General features: G+C 35.6%; 1 protein-coding gene across 50 annotated transcripts in view; it reads left to right on the top strand.

Moving 5' to 3' along the window:
* SCAPER (S-phase cyclin A associated protein in the ER) overlaps positions 1 to 18,708 on the top strand; it is a 521,075-nt gene that overhangs the window by 181,076 nt on the left and 321,291 nt on the right. For 29 of the 50 annotated variants that reach the window (XR_011438966.1, XR_011439156.1, XR_011439026.1 and 26 more), the window contains 5 exons: positions 208 to 319; positions 1,540 to 1,785; positions 3,415 to 3,555; positions 7,385 to 7,540; positions 12,484 to 12,626. Coding sequence is in view for 47 of the 50 variants with exons in the window: in XM_070267221.1 (XP_070123322.1) it covers positions 208 to 319; positions 1,540 to 1,785; positions 3,415 to 3,555; positions 7,385 to 7,540; positions 12,484 to 12,626 (798 nt within the window). In the remaining 3 variants the exon portion in view is untranslated. 50 annotated transcript variants of the gene reach the window in all.

Genomic DNA, 18,708 nt, shown 5'->3' with positions numbered 1-18,708 from the left:
AGAATTGCTACATAACATGTTAAGGCACATTACTTCAGGACAGTTCCAGATCCACTGAAAAGTGACAATGTTTTCCTGAAATGTTAGGCCAAAATTAGTTTTGTATACTCTTTATATTTGCTTGAAGATCTTTGAAGACTAAAGAAAATATTTTTGGCTTTATTGTGTAAACATTCCTGTCTCCTGTTCATTTGTTTGTATTAATAGAACAATTGCAGAATCCAAGAAAAAACATGAAGAAAAACAAATGAAAGCACAGCAGCTAAGGGAAAAGTTACGCGAAGAGAAAACATTAAAGCTTCAGAAATTGTTAGAAAGGGTGAGTTTTTAATTTTTGGGAAATTATGATAGCCTTAAATTGATGGACTTAGTTTCAACTTGACTTTTTTTTCTAGTCTGAGAGAACCTAAAAGAACTATAAAATAATTAAATTTTCTAGCAAACAAAAGCATTTCTATCTATTGAATTATAGAAGTCATCTGTAAAAAGAATTTATCATTCCCAAATTAGCTAGTAAATTGTTGTTTTACAGAATTGGCGTGGATTATTGAATCTGCACTTTGACTTTTGCCATATTCATTGGGGTTTCCTTGGGGAGTCTTCTGCAAAGTGTAGAATGATTTGGTAGGACAGTTTTGAGCCTCAGATTATCAGGTTTGAATAAGTGGGGCACTAATTTGGTTTATAGAAGAGGTTCTTGGAGTATGTAGAGCAGTGTAATTTCTGATCAGACAGCCCTGGTGGTCTAGTGGTTGAGATCTGGTGCTCTCACTGCTACGACCTGGCTTTGCTTTCCAGTCAGGGAACCATACCACTTGTCTGTTAGTTGTCATACTGTGGCAACTGCCTGTTGCTGTGACGCTGAAAGCTATGCCACCAGTATTTCAAATACCAGCAGGGTCACCCATGGTGGATAGCTTTTAGCCGAGCTTCCAAACTAAGACAGACTAGGAAGGAGGACCTGGCCACCTACTTCCAAACAAATTGGCTATGAAAACCCTATGAATAGCAGCAGAGCATTGTCTAGTATAGTGCTGGAAGGTGAGAAGAGAGGATAGCAGGCTTTTCTCTGCCCTGCACAGGGTTGCTAGGAGTCAGAATCGACTCGATAGCACTAAGAACAACAAACTGATCAGTATGACATAGTGGAAATAACATGGGCTCTGGAGATGGCCAACTAGGTCAAATTATCTGGTTTTACCACATAATAAGATATGATCTCATGGGCAAGTTACTTAAAATATTGCATTTCAGTTTCTTTATCTATAAAATGACAATTTTAATTATCAACCTGTCGTGATGATTAAATGTGGCAAGTATGTAAAACAGTAGTATAGTGCTAGGATAGCTGTTGCTTAGTATATAGTCATTCTTACTGTTACTTACACATGGCAGACGTAAGTGAATACTGTATTAGTTATGTGTGCTATGTAACAGTTGACCTCAAAACTTAGCAGCTTTAAACGACATACTTTTATTACCTCAAAATTTCTGTGGGTAAGGAAGCCAGGAATGGCTTACCTAGTGATTTCTGTTCAGAGTCTCTCATTAGGTTGCAGTCAAGCTGTTGGCTGGAGCAGCAGTCATTTGGAGCTGAAGGATCCATTTCCAGACTCACTCATATGGTTATTGGCAGGTGTCAGGTCCTCTTTAGCAGTTGGCTGTGGGCCTCTGTTCCTTGTCATGTGGGCCTTTCCACAGCCTGAGTGTCCTCATGACATGGCTGCTGGATTCCCCACAGAAAGTAATCTGAGAGAGAGGAAGAGAGAGAGAGAGAACAAACAGGTGAGCTGCCAAAATGGAGCTACACTGTCTTTTATAACCTAATCTCGGAATTGATATACCGTCACTTTTGCTGTGTTCTGTTGATCAAAATCCTGATATAACATGGGAAGGAATTACACAACGATCTGAATACCAGGTGGCTAGGATCATTGGGAACAAATAATCCAAAGAGAAAATTGGAACAAATAATCCAAATATTTATAAAAATGAGGTTACGTATGATTCTCTTCAGTACAGTAGAAAAGTTGACTGGGAAAGGAAGAAAATCTATGATTTTTCTCTTTACCTGAATCTCAAGAATTTGTCATTATTTTTACTTTAATTGTTTAGAATGAATGGATCAGATATGAAAAGCAGTCTCCATGTACTGGGGTTCTAAAAGAGTTAATATATTATTTCAATTTCAGCTATAGAGAAATCACAACCACAGTTTCCCCTCTTACTGTGTTTTTTAATACAAATAAAATTATATAGTTTATTTTCTTACTGTATAATCTTCAAGTAGTCATGCAAACAAAATAATAAATTCTTGAAATTGTACATGGCATAAGAGGTTCTCTGGTTTAATTTTCCAAGCAATGTGGTTATTCCTTCAATCAATTTTAATGATAAATTCCTCCTTCTGTTTATATAATGTTATTATTTCAACACTGTTCTACAAATGTGGTCTCATATGATCGCCACAATAACTGTGAGGTACACAGAGTTGAACAGAGACTGAACCCCTTTTTACAAATGTGAAAACCCAGCCTGGGAGAGGTTAAGTGCTGTTTCCAGTGTCACGTGACCTACAATTTGCAGAGCTGGGGCTTTAAGGGCCTGTCTTCTAGCTCCTTTTCCGACGATGTTTCTGCATCATAACTTTTTTAGATGATTAAATACATAATTAGGTAGCTAAAATTCAACTGAAATGTTAGTTTTTTCTGCTCATATTGAGACAACATCTGATTTCTTATAATTTATTCTCATTGGTGCTGGTTCTGATTTCCTGGAGCACAGAACAAGTCCTTTACTTCTCCTGTTTGATACTGTTTTAAGGAATTAAAGGGAGCTGTCATATCTGTCTTTGTTTTTCTGTAGACAAAACCCTTTCTGTTCCTTCAGGGAATGTTTCTTATGCAAATAAATGTGATATTTCAGACTTCTCACCATTTTCAAACCTCTGGGCTAAAATTACTTATTTGAGTTGAATTTGGGTTAGAGAGACATTACGATTTATAAAGATGAGAAATAAACACTTTTGATTTTAAGTTTACTCATAGTGCAGTATAATAGCAAATATTTCTGTCGGGCCATGTCTAATGCACTGTTCTAAGAGTTTTATATATATTGACTAAATCTTGAAAAGAACCTTATGAGTTAGGTACTACTACTATTCTCTTTTTATAGATAAGGAAACTGAGACATAGGCTAAAAACGTTGCCCAGTTTACACATCTAGCAAGTGACCAAGGTAGATTGTGAACTCAAGCAGTCTGGCTTCACAGTCTGTGTTCTTAATCATTATTCATGCTCCTTTAGGTCTTTCCAGGTTCTAGACTTTATAATTCCTAAGCCTTTTATCTGTTTGCACTTCTGTTAAATGACTGTGTATGCTGAAATTAATGATGCAGTAATTCATTCTACATAGGAGAAAGATGTCCGAAAGTGGAAGGAAGAATTACTAGATCAACGACGTAGGATGATGGAAGAGAAATTACTTCATGCTGAATTTAAACGAGAGGTGCAATTACAAGCAATTGTGAAAAAAGCACAGGAGGAAGAAGCCAAGGTATAGCTTAGTTGCTTTGAACGTTAAATTAGTTACCTAAGTGCTCTTTTCAATTGTTATATAAGAAGCTAATGTTTATCTGGTGCTTATTCTGTGCCAGAATAACGGCATTTTTACAGGCTCATTTAAAACTTAATAAATACAATATCTTATCCTTAAAATAATGCTATTAGATATATATTATTTTTTTATAGCTTTATTGAGGTATAATTGTCAGACAATAAGTAGCACATATGTAAAGTATCAATTTGATGAGTTTTGACATGTATATATTCCTGAAACCGTTAGTACAATGAAGATAATAAACAATCCTGTAACCCTCAAAAGTTTCTTCATGCCTCTTTGTAATTCATTCCTTCCTCCAACTCTGTTACCATGCAGTTGCTGATCTGCTTTTTGTCACTATAGATGTTAGCATTTTCTAAAATTTCATATGAATGGACTCATACAATATGTACTCTTTCCTCTGGCGTCTCTCACTCAGCATAGTTATTTTGAACTTCATCCATGCTGTTGTGTATATGAGTTCCTTTTCATTGCTGAAAAGTATACCATTGTATAGAAATACCATAATTTATTAATCTAGTCACCTGTTGATGGTCATTTGGGTCTTTTTGCAGTTATGGCTATTATAGATATAGCTACCGTGAACACTCATGTACAAGTCGTTGTGCCGATGTGTGCTTTCATTTTCTTGGGTGAATACTGAAGAGTGGATTGTCAGAGTCTTATGATAGGCTCATGTTTAACTTTTAAAGAAATAGTTTTCCCAAGTGGTTGTACTATTATACATTTTTACCAGCAGTGGGTGAGAGTTCTGGTTAGCCACATTCTCACCAACACCTGGCATGGTTACACTTTGTAATTTTAGCCATTCCATTTTAGTATGTGTGGATAGTGTTTCATATGGTTTTAATTTGTATTTTTGAACATCTTTTCATGTTCTTATTTCTTATCTGCATCTCTTATTTGCTGAAATGTTTGTTCAAACATCTTGTTCATTTTTTTATTGAGTTCATAATAGTTTACATCATTGTGAATTTCAGTTGTATATTATTTCTTGTCCGTCACCATGTAAGTGCTCCCCTTTAACCTCTGTGCCCACCCCCCTTCCCCTTTTAACCACTGAACTGTTTTCTTTGTCCATGTGTTTTCTTTATATTTCACATATGAGTGAAATCCTCTGATGTTTGTCTTTCTCAGTTTGGCTTATTTCGCTTAGCATAATATCCTCCAGGTCTATCCATGTTATTGCAAGTGGGATGAATTTGCCTTTTTTTCCTGGCTGAGTAGTATTCCGTAGTATATGTATACTACATCTTCTTTATCCAGTCATCAGTCACTGGGCACTTAGGTTGTTTCCATGTCTTGGCTATTGTGAATAGTGCTGCAGTGAACGAAGCAGTACATATGTAACTTTGGATTGTTGATTTCCAGTTGGTTGGGTAGATACCTGGTAGTAGGATAGCTGGGTCATATGGTATTTCTATTTTTAGTCTTTTGAGGAATCTCCGTACTGTTTTCCATAGTGGCTGCTGCTGTTTGCATTCCCACCAGCAGTGTATGAGGGTTCCTTTTTCTCCACATCCTCTCCAATGTTTGTTGTCTTATGTCTTGGTAATTATAGCCATTCTGACTAGTGTAAGGTGATATCTCATTGTAGTTTTGATTTGCATTTCCATAATAATTAATGATGTTGAGCATCTTTTCATATGTCTGTTGGCCATCTGTATATCTTCCTTGGAAAAATGTCTGTTTGTATCCTCTCCCATTTTTGGCTCAGGTTCTTTGTGGGTTTTTTTGTTGAGTTGGATGAGTTCTTTATATGCTTTGGAGATCAACCCCTTGTGTGATAAAGGATTTGCAAATATTTTCTCCAAATTGGTGGTTTGTCTTTCTGTTTTGTTCATGGTTTCCTTTGCTTTGCAGAAGCTTTTTAGTCTGATGTAGTCCCATTTGTTAACTTTTTCTTTTTGTTTCCCTTACCTGAGTACACATTGTATTTGAAAAGATCTAAGACCAATGTCAATGTAATGCCCATATTTTCTTCTAGGGTTTTTATGGTTTAAGTTCTTACATTCAAATCTTTAATCCATTTAGAGTTAATTTTTGTGTATGGTGCAAGAGAAATAGTCTACTTTTGTTCTTTTGCGTGTATCTGTCCATTTTTCCCAACACCATTTATTGAAGAGACTTTCCTTTCTTCTTTGTATGTTCTTGGCTCCTTTGTCAAAGATTAACTATCCATAGATGTGTGATTTTATTTCTGGGCTTTCAATTCTGATCCATTTATCTGTTTGTCTGTTTTTGTACCAGTACCATACTGGTTTGATTACTATAGCTTTGTAGTATGTTTTGAAGTCAGGGATTGTGATGCCTCCAGCTTTGTTCTTTTTTCTCAGGGTTGCTTTGGCTATTTGGGCTCTTTTCTTGTTCCATATAAATTTTTGAATTCTTTGTTCTATTTCTGTGAAGAATGTCATTGGGATTTTGATTGGGATTGCATTGAATCTGTAGATTGCTTTAGGTAGTATACACATTTTCATTATGTTTATTCTTCTGACCCATGAACATGGAATAGCTTTCCATTTCTTTATGTCATCTTCAATTTCTTTCAATAATGTCTTATAGTTTTCAATGTACAGGTCTTTCACCTCTTTGGTTAAGTTTATTCCTTATTTGGTTAAGCTATTGTGATTGTAAATGGAATTGAATTCTTGATTTCTTTTTATGCTAGTTTGTTGTTAGTGTATAAGAATGCAACAGATTTTTTTAAGTTGATTTTGTACCCTGCAACTTTGCTGTAGTTGTTGATTATTTCTAATAGTTTTCTGGTGGACTCTTTGGGGTTTTCTATATATAGAATCATATCATCTGCAAATAGCAAAGTTTCACTTCTTCTTTTCCAGTTTGGATTCCTTTTATTTCTTTTTCTTGCCTAATTGCTCTAGCTAATACCTCCAGTACTGTGTTGAATAGAAGTGGCAAGAGTGGGCACCCTTGTCTTGTTCCTGTTCTAGAAGGCCTGTGGCATTTTTACCTGAGTACATCTTGGCTAGAGAGCAGATTCATGGTTCATAGTATCTTTCCTTCAGAATTTTATAAGCATTATTTCATTATCTTCTAGTATTAACTATTTCTGTAGAGAAATCTGAGGCCAGGTGACCTGCATTTACTACTTGGAAGCTTAAAAAATGTGTTTTTCTTCCTTAATGTGGTCGTCTGAATCGGTGTTTCATGAAATAAAGTGGGCTGTTTCAATCTTCAATTTGTTTCTTTTTTTTCAGGGAAAATTTCTTGTATTATATATTGAAATATTTTCTTCTGTCTTTCTTAACTTCTTAGATAATATTTGTCCTTATATTAGGTCACTTTGTACCTAATTGTCACTCATTCAATATATGTTGAAGAAAAACGATTTGTTGTTTAAATTTTGTCCTCTCAAACTCATTAGAATAACATGTGTATACCTGTTTAAATCTTAATGTAATTTGTATGGTTGCAAATTATAGTGATGTTAAGTAGAGCTTTATAAGATGGTCTCTATAAGAATCTTAATTTCTTTCTTGACTTAAAAATATTTTCAATGGCAGACCTTTATTTACACTAAATCAGTTCTTACTAAGGCCTGTGGATTTGTTTTTTTACACTGTATTATTATCCATTTTAGGCAAATATTGAACGAAAAGACCCTTCACTAACTCAATTTTTGTTTTATGCCTTACCACTGGTTTATATTATAATATAAAGACTAAGTTTAGTATTTTTGTGATGTGCCCTAGAATTAACTTGCTTTGAAATTGATTCACTCTCTTTGTTCTTATTAAAGGTAAATGAAATTGCCTTCATAAATACCCTTGAAGCCCAGAATAAACGCCATGATGTTTTATCGAAATTGAAGGAATATGAGCAGAGGCTTAATGAGTTACAGGAAGAGCGTCAGCGAAGACAGGAAGAAAAGCAAGCACGTGATGAAGCTGTTCAGGTAGAATTTTATTTGGCAAGCATTTGTTAAACATCTGCCATAGCCTAGGCTCAGAGCTAGGTGCTGAGGATCCAAAAAGGAGTAAGACCTAGTTTGTTTTCCCAAGGGTGCATGGTTTAGTATAGCAGTGTTTAGAAACATGAAGTCTGATTACCAAAAGACGGTGTGTACTCCTTCAGATAAGGTAATCAGTGATTTCATCAGTAGACTGCAGTTATAGAGTTAGAATTTCTAGTCTCAACCAAGTGGAGGACCAAATTGCTCTGGGCATGTTACTATCTATTCTTTTCTAATTGAGTTGGGTAAGAATATGCTCCTTTCCTCCACTAAAAGATGATTTTTTTGAACCAATATAGCCTTAAAGAACTAGGTACTCTTTATGGTTATGACAGGGAGCACTTGTCATTTATTGGGGCGTGTCATCAAATGCTTTAATTGCTTAGCTTTTAACCTCTGTAGGAAACCCTAAGTTAGCTACTGTTTTGAGGATGAGAGGAAAAATTAACATATAAACTGCACTGATGTTTATAAACTGTTTAAGATCTTCCTCATTAGACAGCCTTGCCCATAAGACTCTTTTAGGCCCTGACATTTTTGATACAGAGAACAAGGTTTGCAATATTTAAATATAAATGCAGACATACTTTATCTATTATGACTGATATTTATTAATTCAGTGATCATTTATTGAGTCATTACTATAAGCCATATGTTGTGCTAGGCTCAAGGACATGAAAAAGATAAATCCTTGTTCACAATGGGGAGACGTATATGTAAACAAACCTTAATCCACTAGGATTAAGTGCAGCACTGAAGAGATTCTTGGAAGGACAAAGGAGAACATCTTACTCAAATTGAGAGTGGCCAGAACATGAGAAAGTCAAGAAAAGCTTTCTGAAAGTGGTGATACCTCAACTAAGTTTTTTTGTTTTTTTTCTGCTGCTGAGGAAGATGTGCCCTGATCTAACATCTGTTGCCAGTCTTCCTGTATTTTGTATGTGAGCTGCCACCACAGCATGGCCACTGACAAGTGGTGTAGGTCTGTACCTGGGAACCGAATCTGGGCCACCGAAGCAGAGCGTGCTGAACTTAACCACTAGGCCACTAGAGCTGGCCCTCAACTAAGTTTTCAAAAATGAAACAGATGCAAACGATGAGAGAAGTAGGCATTCTGCAGAGGGAGATATGAGAGAGTACTGCGTGTAGAGTTAAGGAGCAGATCATGAAGAGCTTTGTTATGTTAAATATTAGGGATGTTATTTACTGTTTCATCTTTCTTCATGTCATTGGTTGTTTTAGGAAATTAAAATGTCAAAACGTTTTTAAAGTTAATTGATTACTTTTTGCTATTTGTGGGCATTAAGCATTATGATCCCATATTCGTCTCTGATCTTTATTTGATTTGAGTTCAGTCTTTTATTTTAATCTGAGTGCCAAGCTAACGTATGTTTAAAAACACAGAATGCTTCTATTAGAGAATCTTCAGGTTTTCCTCTCCAAGGACTGGCAAGAATTTTCACTTTAATTATTTTTAAGTTAATTCTTTATTAACTAATACTCTTAAATGAGTAAATGAAATAGGATATTTGAATTTTGTGTGTGTGAGAGGAAGATTGGACCTGAGCTAACGTCTGTGTCCGTCTTCCTCTGTTTTGTATGTGGGATGCCTCCACAGCATGGCTTGATGAGGAGTGTGGAGGTCCACACCTGGGATGCGAACCCACAAATCCCAGGGTCGCCGGAGTGGTTTGCACAAACTTAACCACTATGCCATTGGGCCAACCCCTGAATTGTTAATTTTAGGCCTCCTTCAGCATTATTTCTATGTCTTTCTCTACAGTGGTATCATTTTATAAAAATAATTATGTTTTGTAAATTATGTGTTACTTTTGAGCAACCATTAAGCATTAATAATTCAGAGATGAATAAGACATGGTCCTTGCCTTTATGGTAAATAATACAACACGATGTTAAGAGTGTGATAGAAGTATGTATAAGCTACAGTGGTATCCCACAGGAAGTAATAATTAGCTCTGTTGGTGGGAGTGGAATGTCAAGGAAAGTTCTCTGGAAAAGGTGACTTCTTAGCTGGGTTTTGGGCGAAAGTATATGAGTAATATTGTATACTTTTAAATAGACATCTTTGGTGTTTTCTGGATTCGTTTTGCAGATTTGAAATATAGTAGTTATCTTCCTTTTAAAAATGATGACTCTTGTTTCATAATTTGGAACATTATTTAAAGCTTAAAGGAAAGCAGTTCTTTCCTGAAAGTAGTAAGGAATTGTCTGTCCTTATACTTTAAAAACTGTTTTGACCACTCAGAATTATTTTTCTTTTTAAAAGTGTAGAAATTTCCTACAGATTTAATTTTCAGTGAAAAATTGAAAACTCCTACATAAGTTTGATCTACACTGATATTGTTAGAAAAATCCACTGGTATTATAAAACATACGTGTAATTAAATTTTTTCAAAAGATGTGTAGCTATAACTAGATATGCAAGGCAGTAATGCCAAGCTTTCTGTAAATATAATAATAGTAAGATCCTAACTTAATATGGACTTCAAAGAACCTCCATCTGCTTTACTTTTACTCTTGAAACATTCTCATAAAGTATTACAGGCAATTGTGATCCTTATTTCTTGTAAGTTAAATACTAAGTTAGTGCTGCCATCGTATATTCTCAATTTGCCATTATTCTTATATAAATTATTGATTTGTTAGTTTTAAGCTCAATTTCCTTGGATATTTTGCCTTATCTTCTTCCCCCATTTATTTGAATTATAGACATAAAGAGGAGGGTTGCAAAATCCTTTCTTAGGTTGCCGCGAACACATCCCTGACTGTGAAGCAAAGTACTTAGGAGTCCATGAGGTTTCAGAAAGCTTAAGAGTTAGATATCTCTAATTCATTTGTTATGGGTTTATATTCTTTATTTGTAAATATATAGATTTATGATGCATATTATTTTATAAAGTCATGCTTCATTTATTTAACAGATATTTATTGAACTCCCACAAGATGCTTTTGTGAAATACAAGTTGCCTATCTTCAGGAAACTTAAATTTTAGAAAGGAAAATACTAGCTGAATTTACTAATTTTACTCATTAGCTGTCTAGTTACCTGTTCTCTCTTCCACTTATTAAAAAGAGAAATTAAAAGACTGGCTATGTTTTGAATTCCAGTTATTTCCATTAGTACATTGTTGGAATATGTTTTATATCCATGAAAACAGTCAACAAATTGACATCATATTTAGGCATACAACTTGGCTACATTGTGCATACACATAATTATTTTTATATTAATATGTTTCATTTAGAAGACCAATTTATAATTTTTTAAAGTCTGTTTCGCAAGTTTTTGGTTTCCTAAAATATGAAATTAAAAGTTCTGGTTTAATTCTTCATATTTAATGTCTAAGCCTTTTGCATTTCATTTTGAAACTTGTGTTTTCAGATATAATACAGATTTTTTTTAAACTAAAAATAAATTTGACTTTGAGAGAAAACTTTTTTGTTTATATTTTCTTCATTGGAGAAAGTTTCCTGTGCCAGATTTGTTTTTAAAGAGTTTTTGAGATCTTATATAGCTAAACAAGTTTCTACCTATTATGCTTACTTTGTAATGAGAAATAGCTATAACCAGTTCATGAGTAGTATGCCAGACACTGAAAAATCAATTTAAAATCTAATTGCAGGTCTACAAAAGTCTACAGTCTGCCAGTGCATTCTCTCTTATTTCCCAGTCCCTTCCCCCCTCCCGCAAATAAAAAGATAATATAGGGACCCTTTTGGCTTACTACTTTAAAAAGATTTTCTTCTCTTGGGGTAGGTAGGGCTTCTTGTAGATATGAAGTTACCATTGTGAGCTGAGTTAACTATTAGAAATATTCGCATCTCTCCACAGTGTTCTGTAAACAGAAGCTGCTGTATTACTTTTTTTTTTCCTGCTATCATTTACTGAGCATTTACTATGTGCTAATCACTTTGCTGAGTACTTCCCTATATTAGTAGTTTAGATCTCACAACCAACTGAGGCCCTTTTAAGGTGAAATGACTTGCCGAAGGCTATGTAAGTAGTAGTTACTAGAGCCCAGATCAGTGTTTTCTGTTAATCGTAAAGAGCCTTGAAGGGCCAGGGAGAGACGTGTGAGCTACCTGGGGAATGGGGATGAACTGAAAGAAATGTATTAATACATCTAGTAATATAGTGGAAATTAGCAAAGTACTCCTATTGATGTTTAATCCTATATTGATGAAGTATCTTTGCCTTAATGACAATGATGATAAATAATTACTGAGAATTTACTATATGCCAAGCCTTGTGCTAAGTGCTTTCCGTGTATTATCTCATCTATTCTTCACAATATCCTGAGAAATAAGTACAATTGTTGTCTTCCAGCAAACTAAGACACAGATATAATGTAACTATACCAGAATCGCCCACCCAGTAAATAATGGAGTCAGGAAGCAAAATCAGGGAATCTGACCCAGTGCCCACTCTCTTACCCATTATGCTGTGTTTTAATGACTCTTTGTCCTTGCCACAAAGCTTTTCTTAAGTCCTGTTTGAAAGCTTAGTTCAGAAATAAAATCTGTTAACTATGCTTTCTTCATCATGTTCTGGTATTTCTAAAATGATATTTAAACACAAGGCTTTAGAAGTGATTAACCGTAAAATACATATTACATTCTCACAGAATATGCATAAAATAGTATCTGCTTAAAATGGCTTTTATTCTTATAATTATGTGTAACACTGGTAAAAGGCATATGAAAACCAGATATTGATATTTGATTTTTGTTTAAATTCTGAGAAACATACCTAGTGGTAAGCCAGGGATCTGCTTGAATATATAAGTTTATGTCAAAGCTATGTCACTTTTAATCATTTTCATTTTACACGTAAGCCCAACACCTTTTAAAACATTTGACATTAGGAACGCAAGAGAGCTCTCGAGGCAGAACGGCAGGCCCGTGTAGAAGAATTGTTAATGAAGAGGAAAGAACAAGAAGCCCGAATTGAACAACAGAGGCAAGAAAAGGAAAAGGCCCGTGAGGATGCAGCCCGGGAAAGAGCTAGGTACCTCATTCGCTATCTTGATTTTGATCCTGATGAAGTTTTGCCGTGAATGAATATTCAAACCAAGTTGTAAAGCCATTTACTGTCATAGAGGTTTTTTAGAAGTGGTAACAAATACGGGAATGTACAAAATTTTGATTTCCAGGAATTATGACATCGTACTCAGAATGGAAACCTTTTGAACATTTCTGTTGGATGAGAAACTTGATACTTTTAAGATTTTTTTGTTTTGAGACATAGAATTTGATTCTGACTAGCTTAAGCAAAGGAAATTTTTAGAAAGATATTGGAAGCATAAGTATTAGGAGTTTAGAGGACCAGGCTTGGAAATGGTTAAGCATCAAAGGCTGCGTCACAAGAGCCACAGCATTGGTCTTTTGATGGAAACAGTGTGGTCAGCATGTTGCCACTCTGATTATGATAAATGACTGTCAGCAGTCCCTGCATTTTAAAATCACTTGTGTAAGATTTGGAGATCTAAGAAAAAGCATTTAATTGGCTAAGCCTAAGTCCCTATTGGTTGGTGTATAACTTGTTGACGTGTGCTATTTTCTGACCTATTAATTGGGGCAAATTTGGTAGATGTGAAAAGATAGCGCTTTGTGGTTTTAATTTGCTTTTCTACTTGTTCAAGATTAATAATAAAGTTGAGCAACTTTTCATATACTTATCAGCTCCTCAGGTTTTTTTCATGTAAAGTGCCCATTCAAATTTCTTCTCCATTTCCTTATTGGGATCTTTTATTGTTTCTTTTCTTTCTTTTTTTTTTTTTTTTTTGCTGAGAAATATTTGCCCTAAGCTATCATCTGTGCCAGTCTTCCTCTATCTTTTAGTATGTGGTCTGCCAGCACAGCATGGCCACTAACAGAGTGGTGTAGGTCCATGCCCAGGAACTGAACCCAGACCGCCAAAGTGGAGTGCACTGAACTTAACCACTAGGCCACTGAGGCTGGCCTGGGATCTTTTATTCTTGATGTTTAGGAATTATCTTTACTAGATACTAATTCTTTGTCAGATTTGTGTATTGAAAATATTTCTGTAGGTTGTGGCTTGCCTTTTCCCTCTATGTCTTTTGATTAATGTAATTCTTGATTGCAGTGTAGTAAAACTGAGCAAATTTTGTGATTTATGCTTTTTGATCTTGTTTAGAAAATTTGTTTCTATCATGAGTCATAAGATTTTCTTCAAAATACAGTTTTCCTTTAATATTACAGCGTCTTTATTTGCCTAGAATTGATTTTATTGTCTAGTTTGAGGTAGGAATCCAATTTCATTTTTTTCTGTGTGGATGCTCTATTGTTCTGACACACTTTATTGAAAAATAATTTTTATTCCTACTGCTCTACAAAGCTTTCTAACATAAATCAGTTTCCATGGATGTAGGGTTCTGTTTGTGGGCTCTATCTCACCTTCCAGTGGTCACTTTTTCTATCCTCTGCCTTAATTATCAAAGCTTTACAATACTTGGTGTCTGTTACCATCCTGCACTTTATTTTTGATAGGACACGCTTGGCCCTTTCACATTTCTATATTAGTTTTAGAATCAGCTTGCTCAAATCTGTATTAAAAAAGAAACTGTCAGATTTTTATTTGCATTGCTTTGAATCTATAAATTAACGTGGGGAGATTTCTGTTTTTGAAATTGAGTCCTCCAATTTAGGAACATACTACTAAATGTTTTTTCAACTGATTTAGGTCTTTAAAAATGTCTTTACATAAAGTTTATAACTTTTTTTCTATAAACTGCTTTTGTACATATTTTTTTATTGTGGTGAAATATGCGTAAGATAAAATTTAACATTTTAACTCTTTTTAAGTTTACAGTTCATTGGCATTAAGTGCATTCACGTTATGCTACCATCAACACCTTCCATATCCAGAACTCTTTTCATTTTGCAAAAATGAATCTCTGTATCCATTAAGTAATAACTCCACATTCCCCTCTCCCCCTATCCCCTGTCAACCCTCATTCTACTGTTTATCTATGAATTTGACTACTCTAGATACCTCATATGAGTGGAATCGTACGTCTTTTGTGACTTATTCATTTAGCATAATGTCTTTAAGGTTCATTCATGTTGTAGCATGTGTCAGAATTTCCTTCCTAAATGCTGAATAATATTCTGTTCTATGTATGTACTATATTTTGTTTACCTATTCTTCTGTCAATGGACACTTAAATTGCTTCCACCTTTCAGCTATTGTGAATAATGCTGGTGTAAACATGAGTGTACAAATATCTGCTTCAAGTTCCTGCTTTTAGTTCTTTTGGGTATGTATATAGTCAGAAATGGAATTGCTGGATTGTATGGTAAGTTTATTTTTAATTTTTTGAGGAACACCATACTTTTTTCCCTAGTGGCTACTCCACTTTACCTTCCAACCAACAGTGCACACAGGTTCTAATTTCTCTACCTCCTCACCAATGCTTCTTTTTTTCTTTTTCTTTTTTTATACTAGCTGTTCTAATGGGCATGAACTGGCAGCTTATTGTGGTTTTGATTTGCATTTTCTTAATGTTTAATGATGTTGCGCATCTTTTCTTGTTCTTATTGGCCATTTATATATCTTCTTTGGAGAAATATCTATTCAAATCCTTTGCCCATTTTTTAATTGGGTTGTTTTCTTGTTGAGTTGTGGCAACAGGTTCTTTGTATATTTTGTAGTAACACTTTTGTGTATATTTTGGATATTGATACATATCAGATATTTGATTTGCAAATATTTTCTCTCATTCTGTGGATTGCATTTTCACTCTGTTGATAGTGCAGAAAATTTTTTAATTTTGGTGTAGTCCAGGTTATCTATTTTTCGTTTATTGCCTGTGGTTTTGGTGTCATATCTAAGAAATCATTGCCAAATCCAATGTGAAGCTTTCTCCTTATGTTTTCTCCCAAGAGTTTTAGTTTTAGCTCTTATGTTTAGGTCTTGGATCCATTTTGAGTTAATTTTTCTATATGGTGTAAGGTAAGGGTCCAACTTCATTCTTTTGCATGTGACTATCCGATTTCCAAGCACCATTTGTTTTTTATTGGAGAATTCAATCCATGTACGTTTAGGGTGATTAGCGATATATGAGGGCTTAATACTGTCATTTTATCACTTGTTTTCCAGTTCCCCTGCTTTTCCTTTGTTTCTTGTCCTGTGTGTTTTGGTCTACCCATTGAATTATGTAGTTTTTTTTGTTGCTGTTGTTTGTTTGTTTTTAAAGATTTTATATTTTTCCTTTTTCTCCACAAAGCCTCCCGGTACATAATTGTATATTCTTCATTGTGGGTCCTTCTAGTTGTGTCATGGGGGACGCTACCTCAGTGTGGTTTGATGAGCAGTGCCATGTTTGCGCCCAGGATTCGAACCAACGAAACACTGGGCTGCCTGCAGCAGAGCGCACAAACTTAACCACTCAGCCACGGGGCCAGCCCCTGAATTATGTAGTTTTTTATGATGTATTTCTTTGTTTTCTCCTTATTTATTATTTGTGTCTTTGTTCTGCTTTTTTGTTGAGTGGTTACCCTGAGGTTTGTATTCAGAATCTCGTGTATAAGATAGTCCGTTTTCTGATGACCTCTTATTTCCTTAGTCTAAACCAATTCAGTCCCTTTCCTCCTCTGCTCCTAAGTTGTTTTTCTCACATCTTATTCCATCTTGTGTTGTGAGTTTGTAGTTAAAATGATAAGATTATCTTTGTTTTTGGTGTTTTCTTTCCCTTTCTCTTTAATGCTGTACTTGAGTATTTGCTATCCTATTCTGTCTACTTATTTGTCTCCTTACTCCATGCTTTATAACCCCTTCCTCTCCCCCCCCTTTTTTTTCCACGTATAAGGGCCTTCTTGAGGATTTTTTGTTGGGGGGGGTCTCGTGGCTACAACTCAATTAGCTTATGTTTGTCTGAGAAAGTTTTTATTTGTCCTTCATATCTGAAGGATATTTTTGCTGGATAGAGTATGCTTGGCTGAAAATTTTTGTCTTTCCAATATTTGAATATGTCGTTCTCTTCTCTCCTAGCCTGTAAGGTTTCTGCAGAGAAATCTGCTGAAAGCCTGATAGGGGTTCCTTTGTAGGTTATTTTCTTCTGCCTTGCTACCCTTAGTATTTTTTCTTTGTCATTCACTTTTGTTAGTTTTACTAGTATATGCCTTGCAGTAGGTCTGTTTACATTGACATATCTAGGAGATCTGGAAGCTTCTTCCACACGTATTTCCCTCTCTTTCCCTAGGTTTGGGAAGTTCTCTTCTATTGTTTCTTTGAACATGCTTTCTGATCCATTCTCCTCTTCTCCTTCTGGAATACCTATAATTCTTATGTTGCATTTCCTCCCTGAGTCAGATATTTCTCGGAGACTTTCTTCATTTCTTTTTAGTCTTAGTTCTCTCTCCTCCTCTTTCTGGAGCATTTCAACATGTCTATCTTTGATTATGCTGATATGCTTCTCTATGATGTCCACTTGAGTGTTCAGGGAATCTGTATTTTGTTTTATCTCTTCCATTGTGTCTTTCATCTCTAATGTTTCTGATTGATTCTTCTTTATAGTTTCAATCTCTTTCATGAATTAGCTCCTGAACTCATTGAATTGTTTCTCTACATTCTCTTTTACCTCATTGAGTTTTTTGATGATAGCTATTTTGAATTCGTTGTCATTTAGATTACATATTTCTGTGTCCTTAGGACTGAATTTTGGTACTTGTCATTTTCTCTGTGATCTGGAGATTTGATATAATGTTTGATATTGCTGGGGGGGTGACTCTGGTCTTATGGATCCTGATATTATTTGGTTATCGCCACAGGGTGGGGTGAAGAGCTGCGTATTCTGAGCCCTCTGCCTTCAGCCAAGATCCCAGGAAGTGGAGCAGGCACAGGGCAGGTCGAGGAAGGGGTACTTTCTCCTGCATGCTGTCTGGGCCTTCTCACTCTTCTCTCGCTATCTGCTCTCCTGGTGTGTTGGCTTAATGAGGTCACCCCCTGTGAAAGCTCTTGCCCTGGGCGAGGTCTTCCCTCAAGGCTGCACGGGCCCTCAGGGGTCCTTGATGTTCCCATGAAATCATCCCCTGCCCGGTCCCTTCCCTCTCAGAGGCCTCCTGCAGTCATGGATTCCAGTCTATTAGGGGAGGGAGCAAAGTTTTTTCTTACCCTGTTCCACCTCTTCTAACAAGGCCTTCAGCCTCTCTGACCTCCATCATATGGCTGCGTGTGTCTCTCTGATGTTTCTGTGTTGTATTAGGATATCCTCTGTTAGAGTATGAATGTCCCTTTTCATTGTATGTTAGAGGGGAGAGAATCCCAGGCAAGTTCACTCTGCCATGATGCTGACATCGCTCTCAGTACCACTTGTTGAAAATACTGTCCTTTCCATTCAGTGGTCTTGGCACCCTTGTCAAAAATCATTTGACCAGGGGCTGGCCCGGTGGCGCAGTGGTTAAGTTCACATGTTCCGCTTGTCAGTGGCTCAGGGTTCGCCAGTTCGGATCCTGGGTGTGGACATGGCACTGCTTGGCAAAAGCCATGCTGTGGTAGGCATCCTACCTATGAAGTAGGGGAAGATGGGCATTGATGTTAGCCCAGGGCCAGTCTTCCTCAGCAAAAAGAGGAGGATTGGCAATAGTTAGCTCAGGGCTAATATTCCTCAAAAAAAATCACTTGACCATATATTTGAGGGTTTATTTCTTGGCTCTCAATTCTAGTCCATGTATAATTATAATATATAATCTAGTCTTTTGTGCTAGTACCACACTGTTTTGATCACTGCAGCTTTGTAGTAAGTTTTGAAATCAGGAATCTTCCAGCTTTGTTCTTTTTTTCATGATTATTTTGGCTATTCAGTGTCCCGTGAGATTCTATGTGAATTTTAGGATAGATTTTTTTTTTTTCTATTTCTGCAAAATAAGTCATCGAGATTTTGATAGAGATTTCTTTGAATCCGTGCCTAGCTTTAGGTGGTATTGACATTTTAACAATACTGGGTCTTCCAGTTCATGAACATGAAATGTCTTTTCATTTTTTTGTCTTTAATTTCTTTCAGCAAAGTTTTGTAGTTTTCACTTTGTAAGTGTTCTGCTTCCTTAGTTAAGTTTATTTCGAATTTTTT

The sequence above is a fragment of the Equus caballus genome, chromosome 1 (assembly GCF_041296265.1).
Source record: "Equus caballus isolate H_3958 breed thoroughbred chromosome 1, TB-T2T, whole genome shotgun sequence".
NCBI classification, from domain to species: Eukaryota; Metazoa; Chordata; class Mammalia; order Perissodactyla; family Equidae; genus Equus; species Equus caballus.
The sequence above is the reverse complement of the archived record's forward strand: the minus strand, read 5'-3'. Positions and strand labels throughout refer to the sequence as shown.